General features: G+C 48.6%; 1 protein-coding gene across 1 annotated transcript in view; it reads right to left on the bottom strand.

Annotated features, from left to right (window-relative positions):
* FBXO42 (F-box protein 42) overlaps positions 1 to 27,239 on the bottom strand; it is a 55,933-nt gene that overhangs the window by 15,088 nt on the left and 13,606 nt on the right. The window contains exons 2-4 of the mRNA XM_067311031.1: positions 23,133 to 23,399; positions 19,649 to 19,765; positions 10,170 to 10,304 (exon numbers count right to left, since the gene is read on the bottom strand). Of these exons, the coding sequence (XP_067167132.1) occupies positions 10,170 to 10,304; positions 19,649 to 19,765; positions 23,133 to 23,382 (502 nt within the window). The 5' untranslated portion in view covers positions 23,383 to 23,399. The remainder of the gene's footprint in view (positions 1 to 10,169; positions 10,305 to 19,648; positions 19,766 to 23,132; positions 23,400 to 27,239) is intronic.

Here is a 27,239-nt window from a genome sequence, read left to right as displayed (position 1 = left end):
GGGCGAGAGTCACCCGGAGAGCTCCTTGCTGGGGCAAATCCGCCCTCTTTTGGGACTGTCTCGATTCCAGCCGACGTCCGCGATCTCCATGAAAGACATCCAGCATCCCTACAGACTAAAATATTCCCATCTGCTGAACCAGGGTGAACGTGGTGTATCCTCTCCCCCGACTCCGTTTCGGTCCCGACGCAGTGGCCCAGCTTTTCCCTTGCGGTTCAACACCCTAAAGCGGACCTCAAAGTCCCCGGACCTGTACTGAGGCAAGCGGAAAACCACTGACACCAGAGAATCGTGCCTTGCTTACTTGCTGACGGAGCGATTGCTAGTCTGCCTTTGAGGAGCGAATTTCCCACAGTGGGGACCGTTTCTTACATTTTGCATAAGGATAAGGATTTGCTCAGCTCCCAACAACTGCAGAATTGATGCAGCGCGCCGAGAACGGGGAACGGGAGAGAGAAACCACCGGTTGCTTTTGCCTGCTAAAACACGCGCTGCATTTACCAAGTCTTAACGCCTCCGTACCAGTTTTTTCAGTCGTCCCCCAGCACAGATAGCCACAGGAACGGGCACAGCGCGGCCTCGGCTGAAGACGGGAGCACGTGCGGCTCTTTCATCCGAAGCCACGCAGCCCAGGCAGAGCGAGCAGCCAACGCACCAGGTGAAGGTTCGACACGGCTGCATGAACGAGCTCGGCCACGAACTCATCCCTATTGCACGCCTATTTCCCACCTCCGTGCGGGCCGACTTCTTTAAAGCGATTCCTGCCACGCTGTGCACAACAGGGAGGCGACAGCAGCAGCATCTTGGCATCCCTGCAGAAAAGGCGAGGACCTTTTTAATTGCTGAGCAGCCCCTACGTTTCTCTGCCCCCCACCCTCAAGTCGTAAGACGGACGAAGAAAAAAAAAGAGGAGAAACAAAGTTATGGAGTGATTTCATGAGCTCTGCGGCTCCTGCCCAACCTCCCGATGTTATTCCCGTAACCGAAGTGCTCGGAAGCGCTATGGGAACCCAGCTCGGGCGCATCGATAAGAGAAGTTGAACAATGCAGCCGGGTCAAGGGGCAGCCTGCAGCCGGGCACGATCAGGGTGAAGGAGGGAGCGGGCTGCACGGCGAGATGATTTTCAGACACAGAGCAGACGCTTTATTCCCCTGTGAAAGGCGTCAGCATCGGGGGGGTGGAAAAAAAAATAAAAATACCTCCTTCCCCGCAAGAGAGGAAACTACCAAGAAGCACAGCTTCTTTCAGATGCACGCACATTTCAGAGCATCAGTTACAGCTGGATTCTGGAAGATAACCCATTACCAGGTTTCTAGCTATTCCTCCATTTTCTACACTACAGATGTTTGCATTCAAAATGCTCGGGAATGGGAGGCGCAGGTATTTTTTGCTCTGATACAGGCAGTCCACATCAGTCCTATTTCTCCTTCTGCTGACTAGCATTTAAGAGCTACCTCTGCTTTATCTCTGAAGCCTTTATATAACAAGCCAGACAGGATCCAAGAGCTTTAAAACCAGTAGGGAAGAAGAGGGTGGACTTTAGGCTTTTCCTGCCTGGGTTGGTGAAAGCAGGAGTCACACACGTCCAGTCGGTGTGTATTTTCCACCTCCAAGTCCCTGGCATCACTCACATAACGCTGTCAAACTGCAAGACGCGCCGTGTCTCAGCTGTCCTCCTAGGGAAGAGCTCACCACCTTCTGCAGCACTGAAGACGCCACCTTCACTGCCATCCAGAAGGGAGGGAGAGTCTCTCCGAAGGCAGCTATCGACGGGACAGACCTGGCAGAAAAATCCACCAGGAGGGGAAAAAGCTCCGCGTTCGCCCAAGCGGGAGGCAGCACTAGGTTGTTTCAGAACAAAACAGATACAGATGACAAAAGCTGTCACAGGTTAAACGCAAAGAGGCCACGAGAAAGGAGGAGGACAGGGCCCGGCAAAGCAAAGGGAGGAGAGATGTGTGTTGTAAATGAGACTCACGCACATCAAGCATCTGATCTCCACCACAGGGCACTGCTGCTGAACCCAAACACCGATGGATTCGTCTCCTGCAAGCCAGCCCTCCACACACAAGCGATACCTTTCCAATGAGGCTTTGGCAGATTAATTTATAACAGCTAAAAACCACACGCCTCACCTGCCAATTTTTAATCTCTTGGCTTTGAAATGTTTCACATTTAATAAGGCAAATTTCATTAGAGGTGTTTTTCTAAACCACCCAAGCAAAGAAAAAATTAACATGCCGTCCGTCTTGCACAGACTAACCAAGGGACTAAAAGGCACTGAGAAACACCCAAGCTCTGCGGAGCCACAGCTTGGAGCTTGCTGAACAAGCTCGGAGGCTCGAATGAAGTTAAATTCCATATTCAAGGGACTTTGCTTCCTTTGGAAAGCAGGGCATACTCCCTGCAATACCTCATTTTGCAGTAGAAATGGTTGAAGGTGCTGCCCAGCTGCCGTCTTCATTCCCAGTGAAGCCCTGAGCAACGGACCCCACGTACCTGTAGGAGGACCACTTCGGCATGCTGCGCTTTGTAGAATTTCCATACGTACCGTCAGCTATATTTCTCTAGCTACCAGGACTCCTCTTCAAAAGATGCTCTTGCTCTTTTATTTCCACACTGCAGCTTAGCATTTTAAAAAAAAGCCTTCTCCCCCAGCGCTCCTTCTTCACTCCCAGCCCGACACAAGAGCACCGGGTTGGAGAATACAGCTGTCAAAGACTACCACCACTTCGCTGCTGTTTACTAATCTGCTTGCAAACCTGGGAGTCCAAAGAGGAAAAAGCTCAATATATCAAAATAGCGAAAGCAATTCCGAGAAACCTCAGCTGCTACAGCGCCTCCGTCCCAAAGGACGGCGTGAACGTGATGGGTGTGGCAAACGGCAGGCAGCACGAGCCTGCTCTGTACCTGTACACACAGATGCGGTAACTCATTTTCCAAAATACTGGCACCCAGGTTTGAGCATCTCTTAATAACGCACGGCTGAGCGGATTTACATTTCTACAGCACCTTTCATCCGATGCTCCGAAAGCCCTTCGGAGGCATTTCGTTAGAGCTCCATGCAAAACCTGCCAAATAGGTGCTGGGGGCATTTCGCAGGTCAGGTATGGAGGCAGAAGTCAGGTGGCTGAACCCAAGGAGGACTTGTTTTTAAACGACTGTGGCACAGAGAAACTTAAGTCAGAGTTTCCAATGGGATTGAGTCCTCTAGGCATGAAGGCTTCAATAGGCTTTAGATCATGGTGGAAGAGACAATGTGGACTTTCGGTGACAACCTGCAAAGTTTCAGCTCTGCAAAGGCAGAAATATGCTCTACGCCTACTAACCTCAAAGGTCCATAAGGAATAAACAAACCAGATCAGGCCAAAAGCTAGAGAAAGATTTTACTCTTCCAGGCTGCGTTCAGTGCTACAACAGCATTCTTCCCTTTGTTTAGATCTCATCCATCCCAATTTTCAGCCAGAAAGACACTACAAACATTTGGAGGAATTTCCATCTGTTTCATTAACCTGTTCTACTTTGAAGTATTAGACACCTGAAGCCAGCAGCTGTAGCCGTAATTAGAGACGTTATTCTGTGCCAGATATCACTTCTTCACTTCTTTTGATTCCCAGGAGGCCAGGAGCTATGACATGGCTTTAGTGTGCTCAAGGTGATCCCAAGTTTTTAATAAAATGTTAGGTGTGCCTTCAATTAAATCGGGCTGTTAAACATTTCACTAAGTTTAGAAACACGCATGTACACAAGGATCGTTCTACAGCATTCCCTCAAGGGTATTTGGCTGTAAATGGAAACAAGTTAGGCTAAATTTTGAAAGTTTATTTTCAAAAGCGCTTCTCCTGGTTTCCTTCCTTGCATACATGGGAACATGTTTGTTTTGCTAAGAAACATCTTGCAGGCTGCGCTCTGATGTCTTAGGGATCAGCAGCAGCCTAGAGACCGAGCAACGTTGCTTTGGAGAGACTATTGGCATGCTCAGGTCAGGATGTTGCTTTTTTCAAAGCAAGGATGTGCCTTAGATCGTTCGCTCTCTTAATACGAGACAAGTCATTCTGTAACGGGAACAGAAGAATTGCGATACAGGGTCAGACCAGAGTATTTCAGTAACGAGTCTCAGCAGGGACTGCTATTCACCGCTTCAGAAAAACAAGACGCAAAACACAGTCAAGGACAACCTGCACAACCTCAGGAGATCTTAAGGCACAATGGATTTTGAACAAATCCAAACTCGAGAATGTTTCCTCTATTCAAACTGTTTTTTTATTCTTCAAGTCCCACTAAACCCTTGGACTGCCCTGTAGTCATGAGTCCTGTGCACGATTTATACGGCGCACGTACAACGTTATAACACTGCTGTAGTTGAGAACTGTTGCCTCACACTTTCGTTTCAGTGAAGGCCAGTTCTGCTTCATGGGCACGCAGATAAACACGGGCAATTTAACCCTTCTCTGGCAAGACTTGCTCTTCATAACCACAGTGCATCGCCTCCTTCCAACTTGTTCTTGACATGAGGGTTTGAGAAGCAGGCGACACTCTCAGACACCGGCATTCAGCTGCGCAACCTCCCTGTACCACCCAGGAACACCTTCTTGGAAGCTATTTCTTTGCTATGGCTCATGTCTGCTTTCAAATCCATAAAGCACAAGAGGCCCCGAACAAGGAAGCTCACCCCAAACCAGGACCGTTTTGAAGAGCGCTATGAAACTTGAGCAACTGTTTTGAAAACTTGCCGCTGTTTTCCAAGAGAAGGTTATGGAAACAGGACTTTTTGCTGGGGGCAAGGTTTTTGGACAGCTTTGTCAAGGGCAAACCACTCCATTTGCGCTAAATGACTAAAGGGCAGGTTTCTTGCTCTCTCATGCTGCAGCCAAAACAGCCTCCCACAGCAAAAGGGCCACATCTGATACAACCACCTTGGACAGGTGACAGCAGCGTCCCTCCTCCTACCTCCTTTAGCCTGTTAGTTTTGTTGACACAACATCAAAGGCACCTTCCCCTCTGCTCACAAGGGCAAACCCGATCCTAAAACTCCTGAAACTCCAGCAGCTCTTACTCAAAACACAGGCCAGTAACAGGCACTGCTGAAATGCTGAAGACTGGAGATGGACCTGGGGAGAGAACAGGGCTAAGAGAATCAGACACAGATTTTTGCACAGTTACTGCATCGTATCGAGGCTCTCTGGTTGTTTTAAGTACAAACTTTAAGCTCAAGCTCTTTACTAATTTCACTTCTGGCTACAGCAGTAAAAGACGGGGAGGATCGGTCACTCCGAAGCGGCTAAGACCCGACACCGGCTATCTGTCTCTGCAAATTAACGGTGACGGTCGGGGCATCTAACAAACTTGTTTTGCCTTCCAATCTGTTTCCAGCCTGCAGTTTTAAGAAAAAGAGAAGCATTCCCACCTCCCCAGCAAGAGCTAAAGCGGCTTAATCACAGGGAGACGAAAACACCAGGAAACAAGCCCCAGGAAGTTTTACCCTCCTACCGGAAGGGCGGACTCGGGGCTCGTTGCATGGCAGACCTTTTCACAGCAAACAGGAAGAGCAAAGTCATAAGTCTCCTGAACTCCTCTGATATCGGAGTGGGAGGAGGGAGGCCCTGCCATTGCCCGACAGCGGGAATGCATCCCGCCTTGAGGGTGGGGACGGGCATTTTTCGCATAGAGCTTTCTTGCCTTCTCGTGTAGCTATAGGGAAGCAAAGCAGGGGATCACGCTCGGCCAAGGACAAGCAAAGCAGAAGCAACCGGGAAGACGCGCAGACTCCAAGACTTCAGCTGGCTTCATTCACGGCCATTCCTCTCCCCACAAAGACCCGGTCTTTATAAAATAAGCAATGGCAACCCAAACACAATAAAAGACTATTTCAAAAAAAGCTTTTCACCTCTACCCGATAAGCCCCTGGGAGCCCAGGTGGTCTCTGGTGGGACTACTAGCATTTTCTGCTCTCCAATGGGAAAAAGTATTTGCCAGTTTGGTGTGTGACTCTGGCAGGCAGAGGCCAAGTGCAGGGCTCCCGAAGAAGCTTAAACTAACAAATCCAGGAAGGGAGAAAGTCTGCAGAAAGGCACAGTTGCTTTGGGAGCCTCAACGGCACAGGCGGGCCAGGAAGATGATTGCTTGGAGATACGTTCTCATTCCTGCCTGTCAATTACCCACTGCAGCTGGAGGATAACAGGAACGTAAAACACGGATCGGAAGAAGACATTAAAGGGTCTGGGTCAACGTTGATGGCTAAGGCAGCTTCTCCTAGGACCTGCCACACCGTTTTCAAAGCACAGAGAAGGAAGGATTCCCATCAAGACTGTTTCACAGGCCTGCAAGGAAATGGGACATGTCTTCCCTGGCATTGGCATAGTAGATCTGCACTCAGGGCCAAGTCCCAGGTGTCAGCAACCACACCAAAACCCTCAACATACACGTTCCTCCCTCCACCCATTGCACCAGGTCCTCTGGGCCACTGTCGAGTTGGTTTTGGTTTCCTTCCCGGCTGTTTCAGCTGCACAAAAGCTCCTTTTCAGGGAGCACTAGAGGACTATCGACACTGAAAGCAATCCTGCCCACGCCATCACAGCAAGAACAGCATGCCAGAGCTTGATTTAGAGGAGCGAGACTAACCTCAGCCTCTAGCTGGATAAACAAACCCCAGCTTAAAACACCTCCAACCCTCTATCAGATTATCCTCTGTGTAGATAGGCTAGAAGTCAAAGAAAAGCCCAGACTGACTATGCAAATAAAGCATCCCAACACCTCCCTTTAGCAGGCGCATGGGATTGCTCCTTGCAAGCCGGGCTCTTCTCCCAGCAGTGGGGCTGAGCTGACAGTAATGAAGACGGGAGGAAAGAGCTCGTGGAGGAAGGCACCTGCCTTCCAGGGAGCAGCTACCTGAGGAGAACATTTCAGCTGTAATTTTGTACTCCAAACGACAAAACAGGATGGTATCATTGATCTGAGTAGAAAACACAGTAAATCCCTGTGGGCGTTTCAACTCCTCTGCAGCTGGGAACGACTAAAATTATACCCCAGCAGCAGAAGCTGACAGCAAACAAGTGCCTCTCTTCCGCGGCCAGGTAACCAACTCTGCACATTTCCCTCAAAAAGTAAATAAATCCTCCAGCTTCAGCCAGGCTGACCTCACCTGGCATCCACGCATGCCCTCCTTGCCAAGCTCCCTTCGCGCGCAGAGCGCGACGGCATCCTCGCACGCCTGTCTCCATTGGCACCTCCCCTCCAGGGTTCCCACATAATTAATATAAGGCCATTAATTATCCTTCTGCACACTCCCTTCTGCTCGAGCTGCATTTGCATGTGGGAGTGAGAGAGGTGCAAAGTAACTCAAGCGGCCAAAAGAGCTCGAGGGAGAAGAGTTTAGAGGCATTCCTAAAATAAAGATCTTGCTAGCTACCCTCCCTTTTTAAAAGTGTTGAACTCCAGCAGGGAAAAGCGCTACATAAGAAGCTAGGCATTAACTCCCTTGTTCTGCTACTGTCTCATAAGTAGAAAGTCAACACCATTGTTTGAGATCTAAGCAAAAAGTGCTTTGAAACCTCAAAAATTAGGGTTTTTTGAAGCAATTATCTCCCTCCTCCGTCTCCAAGACTAAAGAAACCCAGCCCAATTATTTCTTTGAAGGCTAAATATTTACTCCTCAAGTGCAATAGCTCAGACTGGAGATGAATTATCCAACTCCGACGTCATCTAGTCCAATGCCTCTGAGTAAGAAAAGCAAAACGAAGACACAGCTATGAACAAAAAGGGAACTTTCTCCTGGACTGCGTACAGACCTTCACGTAGGGGAATGGGATGAAGCTGTTTCAGCTCACTTGAGCCACTGCACTGGGCAGGGTCCAAGATCCTTAGCTTGGTCCTGGCACCATGCTTTCACTTCCTTTAGGCAGCCCTACCCAGGTGTTTTCCACTCCAACAGCAAAGTACGTAGAGGCAGAGAAAGTGGACTACAGGAAAAAGCAAATTAGTTTCTTGACATAGGAAAGGCAGTCCTGGTTGCTCCCTATGGGGAAAAGAACCAAGTACGTGCTGGCTCTGCTCTAAAGAGCAGGCAGATCACAAGGTCAGCCTTCAGCGATGACTGAAAGCAAGCTGTGAATTCAAGCATTTTTTCAGGACATAAGCAGTGTCTCACTGGATTAGACACCCATGCTAAACAAGGGCAAAAAGTTACTGTGGGTTGCCAAACCTCTCCAAGCAAGACTATGGCCTCATGGAGAAGTCGTCACCTTCTTCTGGAGAAAGACCTACCCTGCGGAGTCATAGGATGAGCTATCTCGAACAAAAGGGTGGGAATTCCTCCTAAACCTCCTGGAGCAATTAGCTTGCACACACCCTGTGCTGAAGCAAGCGTTAATCAATCAAAGTCAGCTCTCCTTTTAAAATCCCTCTCGCATTACTTGCATCTCACTCCCAGCTTCAAAGCTCTCGGCTTTTGCCCCCTCCAGTCACTTTTCTTTCCCAGGCAGTGGGTGCCAACGCTTTGGTTAGGGCACCAAAAAAGCAGCTATGTGCAAGAAACCACCACCGGCGCAAGCATGGGTGACTCATCTTCTCTGAAGACAGACGAACAAGAGCACTCTGTTCGGCGAGACTGCCTGAAGTTTCAGTTGCGATCTGATCTCGCTACATGCGCTCATGACAGCATGCAGAAATATTTCCTCGGGGGATCTTCCCATGGGACTTAACTCTGACACATATTCCCACAGGACTCGTTCTTTTAAAAGTGCTATTTGTTAGTAAGGCAGTGGGAATTTTACTTTACAAAAATACCAACGGGGTGACGGAGGCGCAGAGCTGGGTGCTGGCAGCCGGGCTCATTAACACAGCGCGAGTACTAACTGCGAGTCATGGCCTACATTGAATCCAACGGAAGAACTTGCCAGGCTGCAAGAATAGTCATCCTGGGGCAGACCAGAGGTCTGTACAGCCCTGTATCCTGTTTATGCTACCCATGGCCTCTCCTCCACCCTTGACCAGAGAGAGAGGAGCTGGAGAGCATTATGGCAGGGAAGGAGGAAGAAATAAGTTATTTTCTACATACCTGTAGTGCGTCAGCTTTAAAGTTCTAGCTTAGTTTTCTCTTCATTTTAAGTCACACCTTTATAGGCTCCATGCTTCAATCCAACACGGTTTGCTTAATTTTAGTGCTTAGACGTCACGCACTACATTTGCCAATTCAAAAATCAAATCTAGTCAAAGTGTTAAGACCCGTGAAGCCTTATATCCAGAGAACTGTCATCACACACAAAGTATGTGCCAACATTTTAAAGCCACACCTGAGTAAATCCCAAGATAACCCTAGCAGGCAGAAACATCTCAATTTTGGAGGACTTGAGTGAAGTATCTGATGGGAAAATATGGCTTTAAACGACAACCAAGTAGTCCACAATACTGGAGGCTCAATACCCAGGACAACTCAACAAGGAAAGCATGGCAGATGCCAAGCTACTCTCCCTTTCCTCTTCTTCCCGCTCTTCATTAAATGTAAAGTTTTTGCTGAAATTGGTACTTCTATACTCACTTTTCACTGACAAAGAGCTTCCCCCCAATTCTTATACTTTTACCAAAGTTATTCCAGTCAAATACAGAGATATATGGAAAACAAGTGCTTGGTGTGCGACATTTTGAGTTCAGAACCAGTGTGGGAAATAATCTGCAGCATTTTCCTGCTCTGCTTGGAGCATGTGGACTGCAGGAATGTACCTGTTTTCCCACACTTCCCTGGTTGTTGTGGGTAGCCAGCATGGGCATGTCTCATCCACTCCTCAAAATACCTGAAGTGGCAGCCACCAAAGCTCCATGAAAATCGCTGTTCTGGGACTCCTATCAACACAGGCTCGTGACCTCAGTTAAGTGTCCCTCATTCCGCATAGGATAGAGAAGCATTGAATAGCTTCTCCAGACAAAGAGGAAAACCAGGAATGACTCAACTCATTTCACAGTACCGTGCTGCAGGTGTAAGGACGCACAGATATTCTGTGTTTAAAAGATATATGACCTGAAAACCGTTCAGACAATGATAACACATGAGGGGAAAAATACAGAATCAAACCGTTTAGCCCTGTGGGCCAGATAAATTTTGATAAAGGCTTCAGTGGTACGGAAGGGAGTCGGGAGAAGGGTTATGGACGGCTGAACATCCGTCACCTCTCACCTGATGCCAGAGGCCGGATCCACTCTTTGCTATTTAGGTCAAGTCTCCAGAGATCATTGAACGCAGCATTACAACTGCTCTGCGTGCAGCCACCAAACACATACATCGACTGATTAGCGTCATAGTAACATGCACCTAAAAAAAAAAAAAAAAAAGAAAACAGAGATCAGTCATTTCTCTTCTCAGAGCCTAACATTTCTGGTCTCACGCCCCGGCTTTCGGAGAGGAGGAAACCAAAACAGGCTACAGTGACTTCAACGAAACCACGGGCTCACTTATGAGTATCCTTGACCAACGTAAGCCTACAGCAAGAGCCTTTTAAGGCGATTATTCCCCCAAGCAGAGCTGCTCCTGAAAGTGCAAAGAAAGCTGCCTTAGACGCTTGCAGTTAATTAGATTAGCTACGATTAGCGCATTCAGCACGCTTACCTTTCTAAGCTAGTCCGCAGGGTTTGCGGAGCTGCCAAATTTTACTAAGTGACTGCCCTGCGTACCTAAACCTGGTAACTTATCCCCCTCTCCCAAAGCTGACAGTATTTTACCTTATCTCATCCTAGGAAAACTCCACGGGAACAAGCGTCTCTTATACGAGCATCCCCTTTGCTTCTTAGGGGACGGGGTAAGAAAGCAAAAAGGGGGACAGGGAGGAAACAAGTCTTGACAACTCCTTGAAAACGGCTAGGGACAGAGAGCGCTTTTGGCCCCCATCTTTGTCACATGAAGCTGAACAGCCCGAGATTCATACATGCAGGCTTTAAGTCACATAGAACGTGCACGAGACGAGCCCTCCGCAGGCAGTTTTGGCGCAGGCCCTATAACCTCTCCATCCTCTGACCTGAAAATAAGTGAGACAGCAACAGGCCCATTCCTTGACTGGATTCTGCTTTTAGAAACGCAATCCTCCCTTGACCTGACATAGCCTGAAAATCTCAATTCTCAGGTTTTCTGTAAGACTCTTCCCCCAGAGCTTTAGCAAAGGAGTGTACGGTGCGGCTGGCAGAAAGGACAAGTTTGTTTCTGAAGTCCTGATCTATATCTTAAGGGTACTGCTCTGTTGGTTGCTGCATCTCCCAGGAGATAATTAATAGTCTCCAAGCACCAGGAATTTGGCAACATGCACAAGAACGGCCCCAAAACGCGGAGGCACCATGTTCACAATCAAGGCTTCTCTCTCCAAAGCCCAACTTGATATACAAGTGCCCTCAAAGTCACAAAAATCTAACATTGACCCTACAAACATGAACGATGCCTCTACAGCACGGAAAGGCAGTTAAGGAAACTGCTCTTCAGAGATTCCTGGAGCATGTGTTATGAAGTCTAGCAGGGGGAAAACAGAATCACAGAATCACAGAATCACTGAGGTTGGAAGGGACCTCTGGAGATCATCTAGTCCAACCCCCCTGCTCAAGCAGGGTCACCTAGAGCACATTGCACAGGATTGCATCCAGGCGGCTTTTGAATATCTCCAGAGAAGGAGACTCCACCACCTCTCGGGACAACCTGTTCCAGTGCTCTGTCACCCTCACAGTGAAAACGTTTTTCCTCATGTTAAGATGGAAGTGTCTGTGTTTCAGTTTGTGCCCATTGCCTCGCGTCCTGTCGCTCGGCAACACTGAAAAGAGTCTGGCCCCATCCTCTCGACACCCTCCCTTCAGATACTTGTACACGTTGATAAGATCTCCTCTCAGCCTTCTCTTCTCCAAGCTAAACAGGCCAAGCTCTCTCAGCCTTTCCTCATAAGAGAGATGCTCCAGTCCCCTAATCATCTTTGTGGCCCTTCGCTGGACTTGCTCCAGTAGTGCCACATCCCTCTTGTACTGGGGAGCCCAGAACTGGACACAGTACTCCAGATGTGGCCTCACCAGGGCTGAGTAGAGGGGGAGAATCACTTCCCTCGACCTGCTGGCAACACTCTTTCTGATGCAGCCCAGGATACCATTGGCCTTCTTGGCCACAAGGGCACATTGCTGCCTCATACTTAACTTGGTGTCCACCAGCACTCCCAGGTCCTTCTCCGCAGAGCTGCTTTCCAGCAGGTCAACCCCCAACCTGGACTGCTGCATGGGGTTATTCCTCCCCAGGTGCAGGACCCTGCACTTCCCTTTGTTGAATTTCATGAGGTTCCTCTCTGCCCACCTCTCCAGCCTGTCCAAGTCTCTTTGAATGGCAGCACAGCCCTCTGGCGTATCGGCCACTCCTCCCAGTTTTGTATCATCAGCAAACTTGCTGAGTGTGCACTCTGTGCCTTCATCCAGGTCATTGATGAAGAAGTTGAACAAGACTGGACCCAGTACTGACCCCTGGGGGACACCGCTAGCTACAGGCCTCCAACTAGACTCTGTGCCACTGATCACAACTCTCTGAGCTCTGCCATTCAGCCAGGTCTCAATCCACCTCACTGTCCACTCATCTAACCCACACTTCCTGAGCTTCCCTATGAGGATGTTATGGGAGACAGTGTCAAAAGCCTTGCTGAAGTCTAGGTAGACAACATCCACTGCTCTCCCCTCATCTACCTAGCCAGTCATTCCATCATAGAAGGCTATCAGATTGGTTAGGCATGATTTCCCCTTGGTGAAGCCATGCTGACTACTCCTGATCACCTTCTTTTCCTCCACATGCGTGGAGATGGCTTCCAGGATGAGCTGCTCCATCACCTTTCCAGGGATGGAGGTGAGGCTGACTGGCCTGTAGTTCCCTGGGTCCTCCTTCTTGCCCTTTTTGAAGACTGGGGTGACATTGGCTTTCTTCCAGTCCTCGGGCACCTCTCCTGTTCTCCATGACCTTTCAAAGATGATGGAGAGTGGCTTAGCAATAACATCCGCCAGCTTCCTCAGCACTTGTGGGTGCATCCCATCAGGGCCCATGGATTTGTGGGTGTCAAGTTTGCTTAAATGATCTCTAACCCACTCCTCCTCCACCAAGGGAAAGTCTTCCTCTCTCCAGACTTTCTCTCCTGCCTCCAGGGTCTGGGGCTCCTGAGGGCTGGCCTGACCAGTAAAGACTGAAGCAAAGAAGGCATTCAGTAACTCTGCCTTCTCTGCATCCTTCGTCACCAGGGCACCCACCCCATTCAGCAAAGGCCCCACATTTTCCCTAGTCTTCCTCATGCTGCTGATGTATTTGAAGAAGCCCTTCTTGTTGTCCTTGACATCTCTAGCCAGATTTAATTCCAAACGGGCCTTAGCCTTCCTCGTCGCATCCCTGCATACTCTGACAACATTCCTATATTCCTCCCAAAAACATGGCATATCATTTCCATACATGCATACACACATATGCAATACAAAAAACACAATGTTTTATGCTCTGGGAAAGCTCAAGGGTATCAGCTGGGGCTTGGAAGGAGCAGGACTAACTGCCCTTGCGATGACAAGCGATATATTGCCCAGTGGTGGAAAACCAAAAGTGAATGTCAAAGTTCAGCCACGCAGCCCACGGCACAGACCAGCATATGGCTCTTCGGCCGACACGGAGGTGAGAAGTAATTCTTCTCATGCAGAAAACCCTCCATAGCAGATCTCCAGGTTCAGGCCCAAGCATCGGCATAAATAATCGGCACGACAAGGGAAGTTACAAGATCAATGGCATGGGCAGGATGGGATTCTCGCCACGAAGGAGGATTTCAGAAAGAGACTGAAGGTCAAGAAGGAAATTCAAGGCTGCCAAAAGTTCACCGGAGCAGCACAGTTGACAATACCAGCACACAAGTACAGCAGCTTTGAGCAAAAGCCAGGTTTTATTCCCCGACAAAATAAGAGCCAAAGTATGTGCACCACAGGGGGACGTGGCGCCTGGGCAAGTTGCACCATTCCTTCTCCTTCTACATCACAAGTTATACTTAGCTGTTCACCAACTCCCCGAGCTAAAAAATTAAAATAGATTCAGATTAGCTGACCTGACAGGACAGGACATGGGACTAGGAGCTTGTGCTAAGAAAAAAGAAACCACAAAAAAAGCCTTTTAAGAAACAATGATAAGAAAAGATTCAAAACGGAGTATCTGGAGTGAAAGGAACAGTCAGATAACCTACTTCTGGTAGCAAGAGAAAACGTTTCAGAGCATATCACTGCTAGAAGTCCCTGCTTACAGATTTACTCCAGTCCAGTACAAGTGTGCCCCGAGTTTCCAACGCTCGGACGCCGCAGCCCTAATTTTGCACTCCGGAGGTATGTGTTTCCAGAGCAAAAGAGCTCTTTAACACAGCCCACCCATACATACGCTGGTGATATTCATCTCGCCCCGGAGAGCCGCCAGGTCCAAATGAATCGCACGCAATAAAACGGCGCATTCAAGCGCTTGCACACAATGCCGCGGCTCAGCGGGGGCCACGGCAGGGCCTGGCGGCCTCCGCGCTGCGCCCCGCGGTCTGACCTGGGGCTTGTCATGCAGATCACCTGCTGCCCCTATTGAAAGGCTGCAGAAAAGCCAGCGGCCCTCGTGCCCTTGGCTTTCACTGACAAGTCCGGGGCACTTTGCTGACCACACAGCAGGGCCGGGGGATCTGCAGACGCAGAACGGATGAGGGCAACGTCCTGAGTTGGTTTTCACTGCCCAAGACCACCCAGCTCTCAGGCACACGAATCCCCAGGTCCGTATGTGCAACTAAACGTTTGTCACCTTAAACCACATCTTACCGAACATTATAACAACATGCACCTACCTGACGCACCTTCTGAGCTATCTTCTAGGTGGAGGACATGCTGGAAACGTAAATACTGGGCTAGGAACTATGCAGGCTTCAGGATTTAGCTGCAACGGGGTATAAGCTAAGCCAAGTGCTTGACTTTGCATTGGGGCAGGCAAGGAGAGCTTGCGTGATCCCCCAGCACATCTTCTGGGGAGCAGGACCGCTCTCTATGAGGAATAAGAGTATTTTGTAGTACCTGTCCACTCGGGAAGATGAGGGAAGGCGAGCTACCTTTTCTACATGGTGACTCCTTGTATGCCAAAATGTCATCTCTATCCAGGAAGACAAGGGTAGCGGCCGCCGCCTAACACTCCGCGTACACGCAGCTGAAATCAGTGTACTGCAATGAGGTTTTTGGGGGTTTCTATCTACCGTTTCTCGACGGTTCACAGTTTCCCTAGAAATCTAATCACTACCTAAGCATGGCAGGTTAAGAGCGACTGGAAGCTACCTCCTCTCCCAGCCAAACCCTCGGCAACTGCTGCTTTCACACACCAGCGCAGCCCGGCTAATTTATTATTTTGGAGGGGAGGTGGCAGCATTCTTCTCCTCTATTTGGATTTAAAAACAGGCCAGACAGACAGGCACCATGACGTCCGCGCGACATGTATTTTAATCCCAGACCAAAATAATTTAAACTGTGCTTTCCTGCTTCTTCTTCGCAAGCCATTTAAAGCTTCTGAAGCCAAGCAAGACGGAGCAGGTTAGCTAGAAGAAAAAAAAGACAGTACGGCTGAAAACTCCGGTTTGATACCAGCCTTTCAAATGTGTAGAATAACTCAGGGGAAAAGAGTGTCAGTGGTGCTTCCAGCTTTTTATTGGGTGGAAAACAAGAAACCAAAAAGCCACTGGATAGATTTTTTTTTCTTTTTAAAGCCCCAGTAAACGTTAGGGTGTCACAGAGTTTCAGTATGCCAGAGATGGCATATTTTTGCGACTGGAGATGAAGAGAATAAATATTTCTTTCTAATGTTTGAAGACACCAATACCCAGACCACAAAGGCAGCTTATTTTGAATACACTTCTGTTCTCTGTGCTGCACAGCAGTAATGAACAAAGCATCAGAGATTTTCATCCAGAGCACGAGATAATGAAAACAGAGATCAATGGACTCTAATTGGGAAGGGAAAGCTGAATGCAAAACCCCTGCCCTTGATGGTAATTAAAGGGCACTGACTTTTTAAACTTTAGTAGTCCAAGTACATCAAATAAAGTAACCTATACGTATGGGAGTCATGTTCAAAGGTCACGTTCCCCATTTGAGAGGGCAGGACCAGTCAGCGGTCTGTTGAACTCCCATGTCTACGCAACCCTCAAGCGCAAATGTCACTGCAGCTTCGCTGCTAAATGTTGTTGTTATATATCACGGCTTTCTTAAACTATCCCAGAACGCTACTCCGGTTGGTCCTGTTATCCAGAGAGATCGCTTGTCCCGCCTTCAAAGAGCTGCAACCGTAGAGAAAAACGTGCCCTGTTTAGAAGCACACTTCAGCCGAGGACAGGAAACACAGCCCTAGAAGTGCAGTTGCCAGAGCTGAGGTTTAGTAAAGATACCGGTTGCAAAAGCTATTTGCCTCCGTTGAAAAGGACTCCAGACTCGTAATTACTCCCCCTCTCCAATTTGGGATTATTTTCCTGCTCCGTGCGCAAAGCCGCATTCCCCAGAGCACCCTGCCAAGCTGCGGCAGTGGCTCGGCATCACAAGGGAAGGGCTGTATAGCGAATTATTGGCATCGCTTCCCTCGACGCACGGCAGGTCTTTGGAGGCAATGTCTCCGCACCTAATAATCTCGCTTGGCTGGAGAGCTAAGGCGATCGCAGCGCCCGCAGGGAGGGCTGCAGATGAAAGAGCCCGGTGCTGCTGGCTGATACAGATGTTTACACCAACTACGCCACGAGTCGCGGCACGATAAAAACGCTCCAGACACCAGTTCTGCAACTGCCTCCCCATCTTCAGGAGGAGGCGAAAAAGTCGCCCATCCTTTAAGCCAAAGCTTTTCAGTTTTACCTTTCCCTTGTCCCACATCTCTTAGCTTAATCCATGAAGTTGTTTTCCTTAGTCATCATGCTGGTAACACGCTCCCCAAACCGTACGGGAAAATTGGTCTTTAAAATTAGCCACTGCGGTACCAACTCGCCCATCAAAGGATCGATATTTCCCGGCACGCCGCTCGACGTTCCGCTGCCGCTTTTCCCTTCTCACATTCCTTCCAACATCACTCTTCAGCGGCAGCCAGCTATTTAACTACATGAGTTGTTGCGCTACTACAATTTCAGTAGGTTTATACATTAGGGCTAGAAAGGACGATCGGATGACTAGCACAAATATTACACCTTCAGACGGCCACGCTGTCTCCAGCTCAAAAAGCTACGCAAGCAGCGCGCCTTCTAGTAAGCCTGTACATTCAAACTTAAAAAAAAAAAAAACACATTACTGACGTGGTGTAACACTATGCAGCTTGAATCAAACCCTTTAGAAAAACTACAGCCCATCTATGAAGTTTATCATCAGCCAAACTTGTCATGTAATCAGACAGCTTGACAAGTCCTTTTTTTTTTTTCCCGTAAAACTAGTGACTGACATTAATTATTCCTTATCAGGGAATTTTTCTATCACTCCCCTGAGAATTTATGGAAGACAGAGTGACCTAGACCTATTTAAAATTCTCTGCCTTGTCCTTTTAAATACCAGCTCAATATTAGCACTTCTGGGCTATTTCTAGTAAGTCTTGGAAAAAGGATAGCCCTCAGCAGCTCTTTGATGGCAGCTCTCGGTGCCTGTTGACTTCAAGTGACTCATGCCCGGCAGATGACATCTTCCCATGAATCCAGGCAAGCCACCCTGTCACTCCCCACCAAAAAAGGTTCCCAAGTCCTCCCTCTCTTCCCCCCTTCCTAGATCTCCCATTTTTACTTCTGCTTGGCTCATCACATCTTAATATTTTAGATCAAGGTATAAATGTCCAGACAATCTCCAAATAAGTAAGCCAGGTGATTAACCATTTGTTGCTTCTGTCTCATCCTTGCCGAGATTTGACTAAACCTTCTCCTCCAGGCCCTAATATTGGAATCCACCCACAAACACACGTTACTCGGTTGAACAGAAAGCGGATCCCACCGATGTGGAAGACTGTTCAAAAATCAGGCTGGCAAACCAGTTAACCCAAATTACCTTTCTGCACGTAAACTACATTAACAGAGCTTCTGCAGGGGCCAAGGGCTGATGACCAGAACACAGAGCAGTGTCAAAGAGCTGGGCTAAGAAAGGTTACGTGGTCCGAGGAAGATCCAAAATCCTTTCTGGATCAGGTGTAACAGCAGCCCGCTCAGAGGAATCCCCCGCTGGGCAAGAGAACCAAGCGAAGAGCATGCAGCGAGTCCTCGATATAACACTTTGGGCTTCTTCATGTAATTTATAGTTAACCTTAAGGTTCACCCAGAAGCAACCGCTACTCCACAGTACACAGGCAGCAAGCACATCACCGAGACACAAAAAGCCCCTTCCAAGGCACTAGGGTGGAAAGGGCGCAGATGAGATTACCCCAAGGTACAGCCTGATTAGGACGGTCAATACTGCCAGCAAATAGAGGGAAACACATGCAAATCCGCAAGCCACCTCAATCATCTGCAGCAAGCACTTTATTAGCACTGCCACCTAAAAACGAGCTAGGAACCGTGGTGCCTTTTTTATTTTTTATTTTTTAGCAGGACAAAGAAATCTTTGAAGAGCACAATGACTTCACCATAATTCCCCTGCAGCGTCTCCTAGGCTTGTCTTGGCAAGAGACTGCGCATTCTGCGCATCGGTTGCTTCATAAATTATTACTTGGGAACACGAAAGTTTTATGACTGCTTGCTCTTGGAATCGCACCACTTACATCATGTTTATTTACCTTTTTAAAAATGAAACTCTGCTCTGCAGAGGAACCGTCTCCCAGAGAGCTTAGACCCAGCGACAAAGACACAAGGACTGAATTTTTGTCATATTTCCGTAGGTTGCCTGGCCCAGCAGTCCAAGGCAGCTACGTGCTGCTGCAGTACAAATAAGTTTTATTTAAGTGGCTCTCCCTTAATGGCAACTTCTTTCCGTTCTGTTCCAGAAACTTGGAAGCAGGGCAAAAAAAAACAAAAAAAACACCCATAAGTTAAGCAGGGTTGTCAACTGACTCGCCGACATCTATCAGCAAATCACACCCAAAGCAAACGCGCTTGCCTCAATACGTCTCATGCACAGCCCTGGGTGCTTTTAACGGAGCACAGAGCCTCCTCCAGACTACACTACCCTTAAATGTAAATGATCTGCTGTAGAGAGCAGCCAGCGTACAGTCCCAAATGTCAGTGGGAACGCGGACTCGTTTGCTGTAACAGTCACTGGATTCGAGTCACCACCGAGGGAGGTCTCTGTCGGAGGGGACCCAGAAAGCTCAGATTAGAAGGGGAACTGGTTAAAGAAGTTTGCGCATGAAATTTGCAGAAAGAGCCGAACGGCTAAAGGAGCACAAAGCACACTGAGGGGAAAATCCCCCCACCCTGCGTTAACATTTCCTCTTAATAACCTAGGAGCAGAGAGCCGATAATGACAAACAGCTACTGAATCCCTATTCTCGTGCAAAGTGCTTGCGTTGGCAGAGCGGCATATTACGCCACCCCGTTCAAACTCTGCTGCAGCGACGGGCACGTGCGCTGCTGCTGTAGCCCCAGCGCCACAATACAAACATCGCATTATAGCTTCCCCTTGTAGATCGGAGCCGAATGGGGGCGAGCCGAGCTTTTCCGAGCAGCTACTTACTGTGCGAGAAGCGTTGTGTGATGGGGGTTCCAGGATAGGGGTAAGTGCGACTCTCCCACTGAATATTTCCTTCTTGCACTGCTTTGATAAAGCCGTGATAACACTGATGGGCCACACCTGAAGAAAGAGAAGATGTCAGCAGGATTTGGGGCATGTTAGGAAGGAGCTGTGCCTGCACGGTTGCACAAGCACGTCCAAAAGCAATGCGTAAGATGCCCGCTGCCCTACAATTTTGTGCGCATACCCTACCTGACAGCCTTTGTAGGAAGCAGCAAGCTCGGAGAACAAAGTAAACGATCACGACAAATTATCCTAAGTTAACGGATGGCGAGTAGCAGCAGGATAGCCATTATGGAAAGCAGCCTTGTATTCAGACAGAAGTATAAATACCCTGGTAGAAATTCATAGAGGAATCAAGCAAATGAAGAGCGGGGACTATTCACATGCAGAAATCAGTGACATTTACAGAACATATTTACTACACTTCATCTCCAGCATCTGGCAGCTCTGGGCAGCTGAAATAAAGCCTTTGTGAACAGTAAGCATGTGCAAACCCCTACACACGAGTTCTTCCCTACTGACCAGAAACAGCTGCTAAAACACGGCTCCGCTGAGGACCGAGATGCTCCAACACAAACAGCAAGAGGAACAAGTCAAAGTGCAACAGCTGGAGGCAGCGAAATCCGAACTCGGCATGCCAAAAACCTCACCTACTACAAAGGAAGGCGTCTAGGGAGAAGCAGCACAGCACGTGCAGGCTGATGGAGGATTCGAGCGTCACGACGGACGCTGGGCAGCGCAGCATCCAAGCGCTCAACCTACAATGCCGCGGCACCTGCCAGCCGGAGCCAGACAACGGGAAATCCGGGTGAGAGCAGGCTGCCGGCACTGGCAGTGCAATTCTTGTAGTGACAAGCAGTGCTAAGCGTGCTTGAGGGTACTATAAATAAGGACAGCTGGGACATGCCTTAGCAGACCCGGTTTGCAGCCTTCCCCGCTGCAACGCAAGCCTGCCGCTTCCTAATCGCACCCGCGTTCGTGCTGCGCGCAAGCACTCCTTTCCGCCAGCCGAGCAGCTGCCCTTCCTTTAACGGGCCGTGGAGGACGCGCAGCGTGCAATCACGAATTTTTAAGAGCACGCTTGCAGCTATTGGACACGATTCCAAAATAACCACGAGAGGAGACATGGGTGATAAGTGTCAGAACGTGTCTTAGCTCACAGTGCTCATTCTTAACCCCACAAAGGAGCAGAACCGGCCTCTCTATGCTAGAGGTAGTTATAGCTCCTCTGCGGAGCAGGACCAGAGCCACGATTAACTGCATGGAGAACGTACGTCTGTGCTGAGAGGGGCCAGATACTGCTCCCTGGGGGAAGAAAACGGTCTGCTGAAGATTTAAGGCTGCACTCACTCCTCAGAGGATGCTCTGCGGCCTAAAGTGCCTCTTCTATCCTGCATCCGCAAAATCCGCGTCACAGCAGGATGCTCAAGCCTGGCACTTGAGAGGAGCATTTGGCCCTTCACACATTCACAGGAGAAAAAACAGTTTCGAGAAAGCACATCCCCCCAAGGAGCGGATTCTAGTTTAGCTAAATATCGTCCTTATCCAGCACCAAGCACCAGCATTTCAGCGCTACGGAGGGTATCGATACCAGCATCCAGCCCCTGAGCCTCCTGAACCTCCGCCTGCCGCAGAGGATGAAGAAGCTGGCTCGCTCCGCAGCTCCTTGCCGGTGACCTCTGCCGCGGCAGAAATCACCCTGACCCGCCAAGATATTTTCCCAACAACTCTCTTACTGAAAGCCCCGTGCCAGGAACACCCCCAACATGAAATCACACTCTGGGACACAGTGCCGGAAGCGTGAAAAATGAAGCCCTGGATCCCCAAGCAGCCGGTCCTTAAGAGACACGAGGGAAACGCAATCTCAACTATAGGATTTCAAAGCAGATGTATCCTGACAAACAGGAAAAATTAAGCAGTAGAAAACAAATCAAGCATTTACCTCAAGCGACCTCTCTGCTTCGCAGAGCGCCGGTTAGAAATGACACTTTTTTCCCGTAGCCACCGCAAAAATGACGGGGCTACCCAGCAGCGCTCACCACCCACGCTCCCTAGACTTGAGAGACAAACTAATTGCAATGTCACGTCGCACCTCGGGCTGCTCATCCCTCCCCTACACTTAAAGGACGTTTCCCACAGACTCTTGTGGGGTGAATCACATGTTCGTTCATCCCAGCTGCATCCTTTCTCTCTCTCCAGAGCGCTTCAGGAACCCACGAGCGGGCAAAAGTGTATGCCGGCAGCAGTCAAAGCCCACGGACACGTGAAACGTTTCAACGGGGTGCAAACTGCGGCGCTGGCAGCGTGTTAGCCGACCCCAATTTCCACCAAAAGTCATTTTGCAATGCTTATTTCCGAGGTAGATGTGTTTTGTTCCACCTCCAACCTGTTAAACGCTGAGCAAGGCGGAGAATCCCGGGGATCTAAGAGCAAAACCCCACAGATTAGAGATCACCCCACCCATCTGCCCCGTTGTACACAGCGGCAAGGGCAGAAATGGAGGCATTTCTCACTTGACACCTACTTTGTGTTTTTTAGATGGAACAAGTTATCCTAGAGCAGGAGCGTGCCTCATTTCCTACTGATGCGCGGTCTCCTCTCTAACAGCCTGTAAAAACGTTTGTCCCCAACGGTGCCACTCCTTCGTCAAACAAACTGAAATCACCCAGCTTATTCAGAAAACAACAGGCACAGAGAGGCAGGTAAAGTTTGGACAAGTACACAAGCAAAGCTATTTGCTGTATCACATCTACCTAGCATTAAAATATCGCCATGAGGCTTCAGAATTAATGCTGCACTGAGGCAAACTGAAATATCTGTATCTCAGGGCTACTCTTTCAGGAAGTCTGCATATGTAGATCTACATTAATGCAGATGCAGTTTATACTTTGCCACTTATCTTAAACAAGAGCTGTAAGAACCAGACAGTTCTGTTCCCAGCCAAAAGCTAAGGTTTTGGGTGTGTAAATATTGAGTAAGATCAAAACAAAGCACAGTTACAGCCACATTAGACGCGGGACACCAGGAACGGGGGCTCCTGGGTGCGCCGCAGAGGAACTCTGAACGTAAGGTAAATAACACTGCACATTATCAGTGCACAGGGAGTGTTCAAAAGTAGCAATCAGTGGGCAGACTTACCGTGGGGGTTTGGGGTTTTCACTCGTTCACGCTTCCAAAGAGCACACCCGGTCTGCCAATTAGGAACAAGCCCCCTCAGCAATGCCTTCTACAAGGCAGATAAACCAATAGCTGGAGCTATTTTTCCTGGCATTAATTTCATGGAAGTCAAATTTGTGAGTTAAAGGGGAAAAAAAGAAAAGCTATGCCAACAGGGGAGTCTAAAGCAAAGCAAAGAATGGCTGGAATAACCATCTGTTCCCAAGATCAAAAAAAGAAAATGCATTCTTGTGTCGGCTGTTAGTACCTTTGATTAGTCGATACCACTGTTTGCAGACAAGGGCAGCAGTTTTGTGCTCCTGATACGGCGAAAGGAAGGACAGGATATATTCCAAAACCTCTTCCGGGAGCTCAAGCATTGATCTGTTATGCCTGGTCTCCTCGACCTCCAGCTCAGCATGAGGCTCATCGTCTTGCTCCATCGTCCCTTCGACCACAGCTTCTTCCGGATCCACGGCCATGAAACCGTCATCTTCACTGTCCGAGGAACTGGCCATGGCATTCCACTTCACAGCTTCAAGGCAAGGAGGGTGGGGAAAGAAACACAACACATTAAGTCCACAGAAAAACTTAACAGCTCTGAACTACGAACCGCAGAGATGCGGTTGCAAGCTGCGTCGCGAGCACGAAAGGCCCACGTCAAGCTCTACCCCAGTAAACTCCAAGTTACGCTCTCGGATTTTTGCAAAGCTTTGAACCTTGCTGCACAGAGTTTAGCAACGAGCTGAGGACGGAGGTCCCCGATACGCAGAAACAGAAGTTCAAGGCCTTTCCTCCCTCACAACCACCATCAGCACCCAAGCAAAAATAAAAAAAAGCAAACACGTCACGCCGTTTTCTGCACGGTATTTTCCCAGGCTGCTGCTTCATCTCTCGCCACTCTCAGATCTACAGACAATACAGAGGCAGCAAAAAAAACACTTCAGAAATTACAGCCTCTCAACCGCCCCACCGTCTTTGCGGCCTCACCAGGTGCAAGAAGGTGTTCGAGCTGCCGGACGGGTGGCTCCTGGTAGGGGACAAGGGTTTGCAGCACCCCGCGTAGCTAGCTACGATTTTCTGGCGACGAGCTCTGGAAGGAGGAGGCCTGCTCAGCTCTGTCATTGGAAACCTCTGACGACAGAAACTCTCCAATATTCCCTAACTAAATCCGGGGTTTGCCCATCCTTACGGGTACAGAAAACAAGACGGCACGAAGCCACGGGAGCAGCACACTGCAGAGACACAGCGCAGCAGCAGCTTTTCGGACAATTAATTTGCATTCAGAAAAATTACTTTAGCTGGAATTACTCTCCATTTTTGTCACGGCTGCCCAATAAAACAGCTTCAGAGAAATCCTAGGGGCTGTCGATCTTTGGTATAAACCAAGCCACAATTAAATGCGCGGTTATCACGCTAACAGATGCTCTCAAAGTCTTCCCATGTCAGAGCTGCTTTGCACAGTCAATGTTATGACAAAGGCAGGCTGCAACCGCGATGCTTTGACATAAGGGCCACCGCTGTTGGCAAACTGCACGTTACTTGGGCAAACGCGGCAAACAACATGCAAGCTTCCAAACATTAGGAGTTAGAAAACATAAAAAAAAAAAAAAAGCAAAAGTTGCATTTAAATTAAAAATAAAATAAAATCAGAACAGGGAGTTGGATCATCCAGAGCAGGTACAGTGGGAGAGCTGTGGGTGACTACGCTGAACATAAGGCCTTGACTCGACAGGCTCACGCTACAAATCTGTCGTGTTATTAAGGTTTTTAGAAGCCAGGATTGTGCCGACATGTTTCCCAACAGCTTTTATTTACCATTTAAGTAACGTACAAACCCTGCTGCAGGAGGTCAGCTGAGGAACGCAAGAACGAATGCCCTGCTAGCAAGATTTTTTTTTTCCCCCCTACCTATAAATAGTCCAATTATTAAATCACAATTTCAGTCCTCTGGAGGACACGTGGGAGCTAATACAATACAGCAGATTAATCACAGGCGCACAGACCTTTCCGCGGCATCCAAGAGAAGATGGGAAGCTCTGAGTACCATCAGAAGCAAATAGGTCAAGGTTTAGAAAAGCATCTCTAGGGCAAATTTTAGAGGCCAGAGGACCAAGAAAACCTCTCCAAGGGAACGTGCTCCTGTGCTCTCCTGTCTTCTTCCTCCCCATAGCACGTTCTCACGCAGATTTGAGGATGGAGAAGTTGCGTGGGGCTTTTTCCCGTCTTCCCACACTCGCAGCAGACCAACAGGTACATGCTTGTGTCTAACGGATCTAATGGCTTAGCTGTGCAAGGCTTCCTGATGGAAGGAAGCAAGGAAACAAACCTTTTGGGGCTTTTGGGCACAAAAGGCTTCATAAAAGCCTTCCTCAGAGATGGCTTTCACCCATCCCAGTCTCACACCCCACTTCTTCCACGTGCACTAGCGGATCTGCCCCGACGCCAACGCACGCACGCAGACGAGCTGACCCAAGGCTCCTTCCAACATGACTCCCTGCACGCCAGGGTAAACCTAATCCCCAAGCTGGCTCCCGAGCGCAACTCGCTCCCAGGCACGTCCCTCGAAGCCATTTCGTTTCCAAGCCCTCGTTAAAAGAAAACATCTATGTAATCTTGAAATTCTCGGCGGAAAATTACAGGAAGCGGGTTGAAACGAAGTGGAACCCGGGAGGGCATCGGAATAGCAAGGGCTTGCCAGGAAAACAATGAAATTCCTCTGCATTCCTCAAAAAGAAATAAAGGTGACTTCAGACCATCCAGGATTTAATTAGAGCTTGTTGTACCAGGCCAATTTATAATATCATAAATATTTAAAAGCGCCTCCTTCGCTAAATCCCGATTTTCTAAGCGTTTGAGCTTAACTAACAACCATCTTCCAAGCGTTAACACCCATGCCGGTATTTTTCCTAGAGAAAACGTGCCCAAAATTAGTAATAAACTCACAACTCCCAAAAGGCAAGTCTCTGTCCAAATAACCCTTAAAGCCTGACCTTCCACGTACGCAGATTCTGTTAACGTGGCACAGGAACAGCAGGCCGGGATTAACCGCCCCCACATCGTCCAAACGTGCCTCGCACGCCCACGGCAAAAGCCTTGCTCCAAAACCTGAAAGGGAAAAGGCTAAAAATCCCAAGGCAGCCGGCAAGAGACAGCTAAAGTATCCCGGGATAATTAACATTAGCAATTATTCTGCGGATCCACTGAAGAAAATCCTGTGACGGTGTTTTTGCTAGTTATTTGAGAAGCAGAAGGGAGCATCCGCCCTCTCGTTGTAGGATCACAGTTTTCGTTCTATTTTCCATTTCGCATTTAGTTACTAGATGCTCTCTCTCATTTAGCCTGGCTCTGCAAGCGCTTTCTGCTCGCACTGAACCAGGTTTCAGTTTGCATGCAGGCTAAAATTAATATCTGAGCACTCCAAAAAACCCACAACCAAGGAATTTCAGCAATTATCTCATCAAAAATTAAATGCAATTCAATTAACTTGCCGGGACAGATCCAGAAGCCTCATTTCGCTTTGGCCCATCGCTACGAAGGGTGACCAGAGCGCCGGGAAGCATCATCTTACGTTTTGTACCTTACAGTCGCCCTGCTCCTCCGGAGAAGTGCATTTATATTCCAGCAGCAGAAATATTTCAGAGCATTTAGTAATTAGCCTAAAGGCCTACCAAAGAAAAATTCAAACTGCTTAAAATAACGTGTTTAAAAATGCTGAAGCGCAATCAAACCAGAACTCTGCCAGCGTTGAGCAAATTTCCATGACCGTTCCTACGAGTTCCTTCTCTGCCAGTTGGCAAAACATTTTATAACCATTTTCCTCATTGCAGAAGACTGCAGTTTTCTCTGCCTCTCCGCCCAAATATGTTTAAGAACCTGCTATTTATTCTGCTGAAGTGATTACCCACTGCAGCGGAACAGACAGATGAGGAAGATTAAAAGCACAGGCAAGAAAAATGCTGGGCTTCGACACATCTAGAAGGCTGCAAACTACATCAGACCAGTACTGTGCTCATGCAAAATCCCCATCGAGACAAAAAACAGCCCCAAAACAAGCCTTTGGGCAGGCGCTTTCAGGATTTAGGCTGCAGGTTTATGGAGAAACACCTTGCCGTTCTTCCACTTGCAGCTCAGGCCTGCACTAAAACAGAAAAGCAGAAGGTGTTTTGAAGCTCTTTCAAAATAAGCATTACATAGCCACAGCGATACAGCTTCAGGAGATGACATGCTTCACCTAAAGTGACTTTTAAATGAAGAGGTTCAATATACGTCAAAGGTTTCCCTACCTGCAGGCACCCTTCCCGGTCCCACAGCCCCCAAATCACAGGCAGGGGTAGCATCCGTGGTTCCCATCCCGAGCCACCGAGTCTCCGCG

This window comes from Apteryx mantelli, chromosome 26 (assembly GCF_036417845.1).
Source record: "Apteryx mantelli isolate bAptMan1 chromosome 26, bAptMan1.hap1, whole genome shotgun sequence".
Taxonomy (NCBI): Eukaryota; Metazoa; Chordata; class Aves; order Apterygiformes; family Apterygidae; genus Apteryx; species Apteryx mantelli.
The sequence above is the reverse complement of the archived record's forward strand: the minus strand, read 5'-3'. Positions and strand labels throughout refer to the sequence as shown.